General features: G+C 35.8%; 2 protein-coding genes across 2 annotated transcripts in view; one reads left to right on the top strand and one right to left on the bottom strand.

The window, feature by feature from the left end:
- Positions 1 to 13,358, bottom strand: part of LOC123522999 (insulin-like peptide receptor) — a 96,817-nt gene that overhangs the window by 45,861 nt on the left and 37,598 nt on the right. The window lies entirely within an intron of this gene.
- Positions 5,741 to 11,594, top strand: LOC128558951 (uncharacterized). Its single transcript, XM_053549429.1, has 3 exons — positions 5,741 to 6,134; positions 6,818 to 8,150; positions 10,102 to 11,594. Exons 2-3 carry the CDS (start codon positions 6,819 to 6,821, stop codon positions 10,804 to 10,806), a joined length of 2,037 nt encoding a protein of 678 aa, XP_053405404.1. The 5' UTR covers positions 5,741 to 6,134; position 6,818; the 3' UTR covers positions 10,807 to 11,594.

Raw genomic sequence — 13,358 nt, 5'->3', positions numbered from 1 at the left:
TTCTGAAAGAAAATTATACAAACTTGAAGGAATTCTTTTTTGTGCTTAACTTCACATTGACATACGGTAGTTACCAGTTCATATGGCAACTTTCCAGCTTTTCACGGTAGTGGAAAACCCTTGGTGCCCCTCCGGGAATTATTTCAAAAACTGACGGGCACCTGGGTTGAACCATAGATTTTCCATAAGCCAGTTGAATGGCTTTCTCACATAAAGAATACTATGCCCAATGTAAGGCTTAGACCCATATTGGTTGGGGGCAAGTGATTTAGGTTTATACCATACCTAAAATTACCAACACAGAGCATCTACGTATGACATATGAGTGCAGTCTAACATAGCAGTGTACATGTAGAGGCATGCAACTTTATGGAGATGCACAAGGCACTGACAAGCTTTCATAATTAACCCTTAGCCTGCTGGCGGCAGATGATTCTGCCTTTGCGACCAGTGCAGACCAAGATCAGCCTGCACATCCGTGCAGACTGATCATGGTCTGCACTGTTCGCTATTCAGTCAGTAAATTTTGAGTGCAAACCCCTTTGAATAATAAATGGTACTGTCCAAATTGAAAGATGGACCAGTCCATTATAGAAATATAGCAGGGTAAGGGTTAAACAAGACTGCGGGCTCAATTATGTCAATTCTTGATAGTGAAACAGTGCATATCTGTCATTATCTGAAGTGACTAAAGATATTCAAAGCCCCACCCCAACCCCCCAACCCCATCCCTCACCTTGTGGATGTTGGACAATATGTCAGTAATAATAGAGACTGAGTGAAAGTGCATCAAAACACTAATTATAATAGGGATATCATATATGGAATATATTTCAGCCAGAGAACTCGACCTTGTGTCACGGTGTGGTTGAATATGTAGGACAGTTATTTCAACTTTGAATCAAATCAAAATCAAAATAACCATGCAGGGTGAAAGTGCATCAAAACTTTAACTTAAGGTCTGAAGTAAAATGGGAATATGATTCATGGAATACATAAGCGTAATTATAGACCTGGCATCATGCGATGTAGATGTTATATGAAGACTATTTTACGTTTAAATCAAATCTTTTTAGTAATAACAGGTGACTGAGTGAAAGTATATCAAAACTTTGACCTGAAATTCTAAGATAAAAGTGGGGCATAATTAATGAAATGTTGGTGTCAGAGTTATGTGTGTGTGTGTGTGTGTGTGTGGGGGGGGGGAATCAGGATAAACAACTATTTTAAGTCTGAATCAATACCAGTTTAAAGCAGTACCAGAGACAGAGTGAGAGTACAACAAAACTTCAACCAAGGAATGGGGCAAGTAGGACAACTCTTCATATATTTTGCAAGAAATAATGGTTTTTTTTTTGGTTTTTTTTGGTTGGATTTAACGTCGCACCAACACATGATAGGTCATATAGCACTTTCCAGCTTTAATGGTGGAGGAAGACCCCAGGTGCCGCTCCACGCATTATTTCATCACGAGCGGGCACCTGGGTAGAACCACTGACCTTCCGTAAGCCAGCTGGATGGCTTCCTCACATGAAGAATTCAAAGCCCCGAGTGAGGCTCGAACCCCCATCGATGAGGGGCAAGTGATTTGAAGTCAGCGACCTTAACCACTCGGCCACGGAGGCCCCTTGCAAGAAATAATCAAAGGTTAATAACTCAAACACAAAATATTCAACAAGAATTTGGCCATGACATGCACAGCTACACTTCATACCTATCACTGTTGCGAAGATTTACTGTAAAATCATTTAATTTCGTGGGTTTTGTCAAAAAGGCAATTTCGTGGGGATATGAATTCGTGGATTTCAACTTTTGAACATAAAATGAATGGAAATTTTACTTGTTTGTTGGGATTAAATTTTGTAGATTGACTCAACCATGAAATCCACGAAAATTAGTCCCCCACGAATATTAATGATTTCACAGTATCCAATCAAAGTTTGGATTGCAGAGTAATGTGCATGAAACAGACCCACTTAATCTTTGACCTTCAAATACAACCTTTGGCTGGGGGTGGGGATTGGTGAGATCATCTTATTACTGGAAACATCAAGTGTCAAAAATGGTCAAATAAATATTAAAAATCCTTTGACATATGGCAGTTACGGACTATACATGAAGTGTAACATACAGATGGCCAGAGGAATGGTCTAGTGAAGCTCTTTCTAAGCCCAGTTTTTTTCTTTGCATATATGGTGGGGGACAAAAAAAATCGAACAAAAAAAAAAACAAAACAAGCAAGTTTACACAATTATATGTCTCTTTTAAATGACTCTTTTAACACATTATCCCTAACTTCCATTTAAAAAAAATGTCTCCTCACATATCAAGATAAACCATTATTACTTGTATCATTGGGAGTGTTTGGTACAGATAATGGACAATAGAGATATGTAAATAATAACAACATTCATTGACAGTATTCATAAAGTATCTGTTTACAGCAAGTATTTCATGTCCTGGGGCAATGGCTGCATACATTAACGAGGAGGAAATATAATACTACCCTACAAAGATATGGCATCTTCACTGTTACAGTGAGGTTGACATTTAAACATGTCTCACCGAAACACTTTGACATTAGTTATTGACTTTTAACTTCTCTATAAATTTAAGCTAACTGTACATTGTAGAACTGCAATCCTAGTATAATGTCATATTTAGTTACAGTCATTTGTTACTGTTTAATGACAGCATATTTGAATATTTGAAGTCTAGCTTTAGCAATTTTTTTCTAAGTTATAGAATAGAAGGGGCATAACTGTCTCAAAATGTAAGTCAGAATTATGAAACTTGCCACTCAAGATCACCTACTGCCAAAGAGATGTGAAGAATCTGAAAATAATTGGTCAAACCGTTCCGGAGAAATGCTTACACAAGATGTCTCTGTTAACAAGAGCTGTCGGAGGACAGCAACACATGATGGGCATTTTCGACCATTTTTTTTAGCTCTAGACACAAATTTTGATGGACAGACGGACTGACGGATGCACTTGCCATCACAAAATCATCCCATTTTCCCCGTTTTACTTACATGCATTTATAAGTGTGTAGTACACCGATACTGTTTAGTATCTGTTCATTATTTCAAATATTTCAAAAAGTGTGTTTTTGATGCTTACAAAAATGACAATACCCAGATAAAATTAAATAAATGAATGTGATAAGGATTATGTATAGTATGCAGTGTTCTGCTGAGGCCGCGATATTGCAGGAATCTCGCGTAAATCTCACTTAAAAATCAAGAATGTCACACTAAAGTTGCTCTAGAAGCATCAGTTGTCGCCTTTCGAAATTACTTGGGACAAATGTGCGTACCGGACAACCGGAACTGAGTATGAATCATTCATTTTTATTCTGCCTCCGAAACACAAAAACATCATTTTTGATCAGCCCGAGAGTTGACAGTGAACACTTTTAAGCTGCATCTGCAGTCAATAAAAACGTTCAAACTAATGATTAACAGCCTAGTACTTCATGTGGCTTCCTTAAAAGCCCCATAGACCACACAAAACCAAATGATGTTAACTGTTCTCCACCCACTGTCTCCCCAGGTGAAAACTGAAAGCGAGTCCATTAACAGCTAATCTGTCAACCGTTCCACACTGTCTCCAAAACTGAGAATGCATCATAAAATCAAACCATAGAGGGTGCAGAAAATTTGGATAAAGCCAAAAAGAAAACTGACTCCAAATTTCAGGAGAGTTGGTTTAAAGAGTATCAATGGTTTGGTTGGAATACAATAAAGACTTCAATTGTAGTAATATTACTGTCTTATTTCAATGACATACAGTCAAAAGTTGTTGTCCCTATGATTTTGAAAATGTCCCCACATTTTTCTTACCAAGGGGAGATGTGTCCCCCACCATTTTTGATCCTCCGCAGAACACGGAGTATGTGCTTACTGCTGTAAGTAAATATGTATTTTACTTCCTATTTTTTGTTGTTCTAAAAATAAGCTAATGAGTGAAGCAGGCTTTACTTTTATATGTTTGGTTTTGATAAACGGATCCATTCCATATTGAAACTAGATGTGTGTCCATAGCACACGGGTGCCCCCCACTCCTGTCACTGCACATGGTTTCATGATTCCAGGTGAAATATTTTGAAGATGTTTGCAACACAAACTTTTAAGAACTTTATGTTTATTTTTCACAAAGTGAAGGACCATAACTCTGGCCTAACTGAGTGAAGTCCCAAAGAGAACACCAGGTGTACAACTTCACATGCTATAAAACAATCCTCTAATGTTCTATGACTCTGACATTGGTTAAAATCTTAGAAAAAGGCTAAAATTGTATATTTCAATATTTACTACCTTATTTTCCAGTTTAAAAACTTTTTAAGGGCAGTATAAAAAGTTTCACTGTCTCGTTTTGTCACTCACACGTCTAACATTAATACTTGTTGTTCTTCTTAAACTATTATATTGTCCTTAGCATTCTCACGAGCTGACTAACTTATACTTCATTTACTTAGAATTATCAGTAAGTATCCCTAAATGGACACGCATTCGATTTGTTGTAATTTTTTCGAAGTTTAAATATCAGTTTCATTTGAAACAGATTAGGTGTGTTAAATGTGTAACTTTTCTTTTTATAAATATGCAGAAGTCCTATCTACTGCATAAATAATGAAGACTAAGTAAACTTTGATGTAACTATAGAAGGAATTTACCTTCGGCTACACCATACTGAAATAGTCTTCAGAAAGAGGCCAATGACCGCCCTTGACTGCTCATCTAAATTTCATCAATTAAACTGGTATCACATCACATATGGAAATAAACCATGCCCATTTAACAGCCATTTTTTCTTTACTGATCAAATGTTGTGAACAGTAACTAGAACGATCATTACAGGTCATTAAAACCCTTGATGCAGCTTTGTTACAGTGAAAACAATAGCTCTGCCCAGCAGGGCAATATACGCCCAAAGGGTTATATCAGAGGAGGATGGGAGTACTTGACTGTTAAAGCCCAAAGGACAGGAACAACAAAGGGAAGAAATTCAAAAAAACTTTTAAGTCCACAGAAAAAAAAAATCTAAGTTCATAAAAAAATCCTTACCAGGTACAGATATGTCAAAATACACCTAAAAATTGCAGGTACCATCCATGTTGACCACATAAAAGTGGTCTCAGTTTTTCCCTATAGCCATTGATAAACAAGAGATCACAGAGTGATCTTGGCGCCCACCAATGTGCCATTTTTGAGTGTTCCAAATTTCAAGACTTATTGACTAGCTCAAGGTCAAATTTCGTTTCCGTACACAACACAAATCTATGCATGTGGTCCAAATTTGAAGCCTGTACCTTCAAAAATGTGAAAGTAGGTCACTAGGTCAATGTCAAGGTCAAAGTTTGTTTGGGTACACAAAACTATGCATGTGGTCCTAAATTTGAAGCCTGTAGCTACAGAAATGTGAAAGTAGGTCACTAGGTCAATTTTAGGTCAAAGTTCATTTCGTTACACAAAACTATGCAAGTGGTCCAAAGGACAAGGTTCACGATTATATGAAATCGGCCTACAATATTACAAAATTATGAATTAAATAATATTTTACTTATGGCGTGTTTTTTGTCTTTATACATGTCTAAACTTTATCAAAATACAATGTATAGTAATTTCGATAACTTCTCAGATAGAGAAACAAGAGCTTGAAAACCCCTGAAAAGGCTAAAAATTGGTTATTTTCATGCATTTCGTCCTGTCTATATGGAATTTAGTATAGAGCACAGCCCTCGACCACGAAGATAATTTGAACTTTAGTTGGAATTCAGTATTGCTACTTGTATGCAAAATATTTTTGTGGTCGACGGCTGTGCTCATACTAAAAATAAATAAATTACGGACTCCTTAGTAGGTCTATTTTTCCTTACTGGATTAATATATAGTACAACCATAGAATTAAAAAAGCGAAAGTATTGATTACAAATCGTTTTTCTGTTTTTGAACTGTTTTATGATTCTCTTCCATAAATAAACGAATGCGAAGTGCAGCGCTGTTACGGCTTTTATCGTATTTTTTATATTTGGGTTCGAAACTTTCGTACTCAGCGTCCATAGAAACGTACAAGATCGTATCATCCAACTCGAAGGAAAATCAGAGTTACTGTTATTGTACAAGGAAAAAGGTAAGTTCATTTCTTATATAATATGTTTCAAGACAGGTACGAGTGATGCAATGACAATTTTGATCATGAAAAAGGTATTTATTTGGAACGCTGAAGCGATCCGTGACGTTCGCCCCCAGTGTAGTGATTTACTTACTAACACGTTTCCATCATGACATATATCTGTCGTATAATAGCAAGCGTCTTACGAAATGTAAAAATATAATCAAGAGTGATCGTGAAAGGTAAGAAAAAACAATATGTAGATTGTTAAAGATAAATTGCCAGTATCGTAGTTCTACATGCCGTAACATGGCCTAAATTACGAAATATTATGTGGATGAATGTGAAGAAACGTATAAATACGTTTGCCGATATTTAACATTTTAACAATAGGTTCTCTGTTTCTATTCACAAATGAAAACAAACAAAAAACGAAGAGATCAGTGTAATATATTTCAATCAACCTAAACCGTCGCTAAAGTATTTATATAAGTTTGCACCGTTAATCTCTAACAACTCAGTGGCACAGTGGTTGAGCGCCCGCTTTGCATTTTGGCGGTTGGGGTTCGAATCCCACCTGCGTCATATACATTTTTTGAATTGCTTTTTCTTACATTTTTAAGTCTAATTTCATGCTGTTTAAGTAATTTCTTGATTTGTTTTAAATATTTTTTCAATTACAATATGTTTGTATTTTTCAGTATGAAGTTCCACAACTGTGTTGTGTGCAACACACGTACGAAACCAAAAAACAGAAGACCGGTGAACAAATCCATAAAGAAGTATCTGTTGAAAAAGTTTTTCATTAACGCTGATGAGAGGTCAATTATATGTAATAAATGCAGACATAACTATTATATAGCTGAGACGCAGCGTAGTTCAACATACAGTTCAACAGAAGCAAGTGATCCGGACTTTCATCCGCCAGCCTCTAAAGGGAATTCTTCATATCTCAGCCCTCCGTCTGTTTCACTGAAAATACCGTGCACTACAAAGACTCATGCTAAATGTTTCTTGTGTAAGAGACCGGGACCTAAACTCATCGTTGTACCCTCCGAGACAAGAGTGACGGTATTTATAAAATTCAATATACTGATACCATCCGGATCACGCTGCTGTCCTGTACATATATATAATGAGCAGATTTCAGAGGAGTCCCTTATAAACGTTCTAACCACAGACACAGTCTTTATGAGCAGAACGAATATCTTAGAGTTGATCGGGGCTATAAGAAAGGAATGCATCAGAACAAATGAAAGGCTTAATTTTGACAACTTGAGAGAAGCAGATTATAAAGAACTGACTGGACTTAAGCAGACAGACTTTGAAGACCTCTTCCTTAGTATAGAAGAGCATATTCGGAGCTCACCCGTACGTAGTCCGAGAACTACAGTTGGACTGTTCCTGTTGAAATTAAAGTCTGGCATATCAAACAAACTTCTTTCAACAATTTTAGGTATAACGCCGTCAAGTGTCCGAAGAGCAATTTCAAGTGTAAGACGTGCATTAATGCAGCATTTTGTTCCGGTGAACTTGGGTCTTGCACATATATCTAGGCAAGAAATTATTGACAAACACACAAGACCTCTTGCTCAGTCACTGTTTGGTACAGATGAGTCGGGTGACAGTCAGCCAAAGATGATGCTTGTTTTAGATGGAACGTATGTTTACATACAAAAAAGTACAAACTTTCAATTTCAAAGACGGTCATTTAGCATGCACAAGGGCAGACCCTTAGTAAAACCAATGGTAGTTGTAACAACCAGTGGGTACTTTGTCACCATAATCGGACCCTACCTGGCAGATGGAAGAAACAGTGACGCACGTATATTAACTCACATGATGCAGACAAATGTCGAAGAAATAAAAAGCTTTGTAGCTGAAAATGACGTTTTTATTGTTGACAGAGGTTTTCGGGATTCCTTAGCTATGCTGGAAGATATGGGAATACATGCCGAAATGCCTGCATTCATGCAAAAAGGACAGAAACAAATGACAACAGAAGATGCTAACACTAGCAGACTAGTCACGAAGGTAAATTGATAATATATGTGTTGTTTTCTATAAAAAAGGAGACCAAAACCTAAAGTAATAGAATTAAATGCAAAATATCAGGCGCGAGAACGAATGTATATAGTGCTTTGATAATACGGTGCCGTAAAATCACTATTGCTAAATTCTAATGCATTTTATTTATATGCACGTAGACTGCTGTATTTATTGTCCCTTACACCTGACAATCTTTTCTAATATTTTCGGGCGTTTTCGTTATTGTACGCGATATTTGTGTCCTGATTATATCTACATTAATAAAAAATAACGATTTTAGTTAACTAATGGAACAGTAGCGCAGTGGTAAGCTCGGCGGCTTGTAAGCACGTTACCATGGGTTTGAATTCTGATCAAACCATTTTTTTGTAATTCCGTGTATTTGTAATTGTATTGATATTACGTTATTTTATGATACATTTTATTTTTTATCGTTAACAACAGTTCCTTGAATTGTCTGCTAAATGAATGAATACTTGCCCGGTCCTGAAGATTTTAAACATTTTTAGAACGGTTAACTGACATGTACGTAGAAGAATGTTGATGGATAGTAGAGTATTTCGTTGATAAATCATGATAAGTGTGACAATTTTTCCGTCTGTTAATACAGATAAAATTGAGAAAAAAAACACACACAAAAAAAAAAACAGTTTGGTCGGACGGAGGGCTCTAACACACAACCCTGAGATTTGTGCCAAACACTTTGTCCGCACAGTTTTATCTGCACGTGATACATGATTGTATATAACTGGCTTTTCAATAGTTAAAGACCTGCTCCAGTCCTACCTTTTAACCTTAAATTGTCACTGAAAAAGCATGAAAATCCTGACTATGAACAGTGACGCCTGTCAAAATAGAGTCTATTTTATATAAAATTCTATATAAAATACCTGTGGTTTTGCGTGCCAAAGTGTGGCACGAGGCCGTTAACTGTTAGCTATTGTAATCATGGTTGCATACACGCAACAGAATTTGAATAGCGGCGGAGCAGGGCTTTAAATAGTTGTTTAGGTTCGGACACCGAAAATTAATTTACGGAAACATGCGAAATATTTACGAGTACCAGGTCAATATTTCGGTATTCTACCCCCGCCTGATAATTTAAACGACAGCATGTTAATATTATTGTTCTCATGCATCGGTGAACTCAAAAAGGTTGTAAATGATAGAAGTTAAGTTCATACTGTAATGTTATACAAAAAAAAAATTTCAATGATAGAAGTTAAGTTCATACTGTAATGCTATACAAAAAAATCTTTTAACGAAGAAAAATCATAATTATCAAACAAGTTATCGTTTTAGTTGTCGTGCAGTATTTATACAGTTTTTTTTATCTTTGAAGCGTACCGTTATTTGTTTTAATCACGAACACGGTTAGGGCTGTCCGTAGATAGCGGGCTAGGTAAAAACTGAGAGACAGTCAAATGAGTCATCAATTAACTTTTTTTAAATGCGATAAACCTGTTACAGATATTGGACTTCCGAACGGTTAATTATTAACCGTGTAATGTTTAAAAAATATGGTTTACTGCTTAGACCGCATACATTAGTTTTGATGTTTAACAGAAGAACAGTGGTTGCTTAATATGGGTTTGTGGAGTTTTGGGCCTAATGGTTAATGTGTCGGCCACTCAACCTGAAAGTCGTATGTTCGAACCCTACTGTACTGACGGTAATGCCTTCTCATATAACACAAGTACTGGTTTTCCATAATGCGGACAGTGATTTAGTACCAGCATAAACTAATACATGTTTGCAACATGTGTGATTGCTAACTTTGGTTTGGTCGTATGAATTATTATGTCAATAAGAAAATACTAAGATATTGGCCGCTTAATGCATGTATGTCCACTTACACTGTAAAAAGATAAATCAATCTCAACGTTTTCTCCTATCTTAAGTATTACTTTACGTCCATTCTTTTTTATCTCTTTAGGTCAGATGGGTAGTAGAATCTGCTAACGCCAGGATCAAGCGTTGGAAGTACTTAGATCATGTTTTACCAACAACGCAGGTTCCATTCATCGGGGATTTCGTAAGAATAGTATGCGCGATATCCAACAAATACTTTCCTCCATTGAGCGCGACGAAAAACAACGACGACGACACCGCACTTGGAAGGAAAATGTTAGATTTGTCAAAGTGTAATAACGACCTTAAAATTTACATTGAAAATCACTGTTTAGAACGAAAATCAGCCTGTTGGAAGTCCGCTGAATTAGATGTTGAATTTCCGCGCTTAGACGAAATTCAGTTGAGAGAATTAACATGTGGTACTTACCAACTTAAAATGTCAGCTGGTTATATGCAAGAGCATATTGACGGAAACTCAGACATTTATGTACATAGAGAAGACAATACTCTTTTAAGGGTCAAAATTCAAAGCAGACACGTGTCATCTAAGGTTTACACACTTTGGATTCGTCATAACGCGACTGAAGTTGTTTCATGGTATTGCAAGTGTCGCGCTGGTAGTCGAGTTGTCGGGGTGTGTGCTCACGTGGCTGCCATTTTATGGTTTCTTGGCTATGCAAGACACACAGGGAAAGAAATGTATGGCACGCGCAACTGGGGTGATTATGTTTTAGACGCAGGAAACATACCCCAAACTGTTGACAGTTCGGATACAGAGAGTGAGTGAAAATGTAGCAGCTGAATCGTTACATTAACATAGTTTTTAAAGCAGTATAGTTGGCCTCTGAAAAAGTATCTTGAAGAGTATTTTTACATTTGATAGTAAAACATATTTTGTAAAAACATGTTTAGAGCTATTCTGATGTTATAAATCTATAGTTATTATGCCGATTTGCTGAATTCATAATATCATAATAATTTATCAATTATTCATGATTATACTTCATAAAAACCGGAGTTTGATATTTGAAAAGAAGAAAAAAAAATCAGTAGATTAATATCTGATGTTATTTATTATTTATTTTGCAGTTCTTCAAGCGAATAAAATGTTACAAGTCAAAAATATATTAATTTCTAATAACATATATACGATAGTTATAAGTTTAATATTGTTTTTGCATAATTTGACATTTGTATCCATCTGTCTACAGATAAGAATTGAAAGATGTGCACAGCTACAATTAAAATGACTTTGTATTTAAGGAAATAGGTCATATGGTCATAGATGATACGAATGTAATATATAAATTACTATGACGGTGTAATTTTTTTTAATATATAGTGAAAATACGATCATTATATTTTCATATTTGTGCGAGATTAAAATTTCTGCACCCACAGTTCTTCTTTACTTCTTAGTTTTGTTTACTGCTCTCCACGACCGTTTCTTGAGTTACAAACTCGCTTAAGCGAGGGATTGTGATGGTCATAGTCTAATTTCCCCCTCTCCCCCACCCCCATGCGGGGTAAAGAGTATCGCGCTTTAAGGCTACACTTGGTTTCTGTCAAAAACATGCAAACTATTGCTGACTAAAAAAATATGTTGACATAAAATCCAATTAATAAATCAAAAACAAAACACACACACAAAAACGATGGTTATTACCTTACCAAAATGTAAGTTATTGTTTATCTGTTACTAAATTATGCTCGAGTCATTTAGTGAAGAAACACGTGTATCTAATGGTCGATAAATACACTAGTCGGCACCTCCTTTGATATAAACATCAAAGTAATATCAAAGGTAGCAGTCGGAAAGTTGATTCAAATGCATCGTACATGTACAATGTGTATAACCGCGGGAATATCAAAATGTAAGTTAAACTGGTTGATCAAACTTTGAAATAGTATTTTGGCGAAATAAAATATGAAGATGGATGTCGAATTTTTTTCACGTATGTTTCTACATTCGTTTAGTGAAATAATGAATGCAAAGAAGTATTAAAACCATATACAAGATTACTTTTAGAAGCAAAACAATGCAAATACATGTCTCTGTCGGCATTTATAGACAAAGGTGAATATCATTTACATTTTGTTCTCAGTATAATTTGATGAAACGGCATCCTATCTTAACCTTATTTAAATGAAATGTTATCATATCGCATACTTGTATTCATATGGTTACACATCATTCATGACGGAGCGAAAATAAAATCAACGCGATTTACGTTGTGGCAACGTCACGACGTCGCAAGAAAACCGGGTTTTTTTTTTGTTATTACATAGTCGTGCAAAATGTACTATTTTTACTTAATTGTCATTTTAAAACAATAAAAAACTTTATTTTCGGTCTAGGGAGATACTGGATTGTCAACTCAAAAAAACATTAGAAAAAAATAATGATGGGCCGTTTTTCGCTAAAAACGAACTTTGTCCTTTGAAGGCTGTAGCTTGAGAAATGTAAAAGTAGGTCACTAGGTCAAAATCCAGGTCAAATTTTACTTCGGAATACAAAACTATGCATGAGGTCCAAATTTGAAGCCTGTACCTTCAAAAATGTGAAAGTAGGTCAAAAATGTGAAAGTAGGTCACTAGGTCAATGTAAAGGTCAAAGTTTGTTTCGGTACAAAAAACTATGCATGTCGTCCAAATTTGAAGGCTGTAGCTTGAGAAATGTAAAAGTTGGTCTCTAGGTCAAAATCAAGGTCAAATTTTAATTCGGAATACAAAACTATGCATGTGGTCCAAATTTGAAGCCTTTACCTTAAAAATGTGAAAGTAGGTCACTAGGTCAATGTAAAGGTCACAGGTCATTTCAGTCCACAAAACTATGCAAGTGGTCCAAATTTGAAGGCTGTAGCTTGAGAAATGTAAAAGTAGGTCACTAGGTCAAAATCAAGGTCAAATTTTATTTCAGAATACAAAACTATGCATGTGGTCCAAATTTGAAGCCTGTACCTTCAAAAATGTGAAAGTAGGTCACTAGATCAAAGTCAAGGTCAAAGTTTTTTTCGGTACACAAAACTATGCATGTAGTCCAAATATGAAGGCTGTAGCTTGAGAAATGTGAAAGTAGGTCACTAGGTCAATATCAATGTCAAATTTCATTTTGAAACACGAAACTATGCATATGGTCCAAATTTGATGCCTGTACCTTCAAAAATGTGAAAGTAGGTCACTAGGTCAAAATAAAGGTCAAAGTTTTTTCCAGTGCACAAAATTATGCATGTGGTCCAAATTTGAAGGCTGTAGCTACAGAAATGTGAAAGTAGGTCACTAGGTCAAAATCAAGGTCAACTCATGTCAAGGTTCATCTTGCCACTCAAAAATATACAT

Source organism: Mercenaria mercenaria, chromosome 8, assembly GCF_021730395.1.
Source record: "Mercenaria mercenaria strain notata chromosome 8, MADL_Memer_1, whole genome shotgun sequence".
Taxonomy (NCBI): domain Eukaryota; kingdom Metazoa; phylum Mollusca; class Bivalvia; order Venerida; family Veneridae; genus Mercenaria; species Mercenaria mercenaria.
This window is presented reverse-complemented; position numbering and strand designations above follow the sequence as displayed.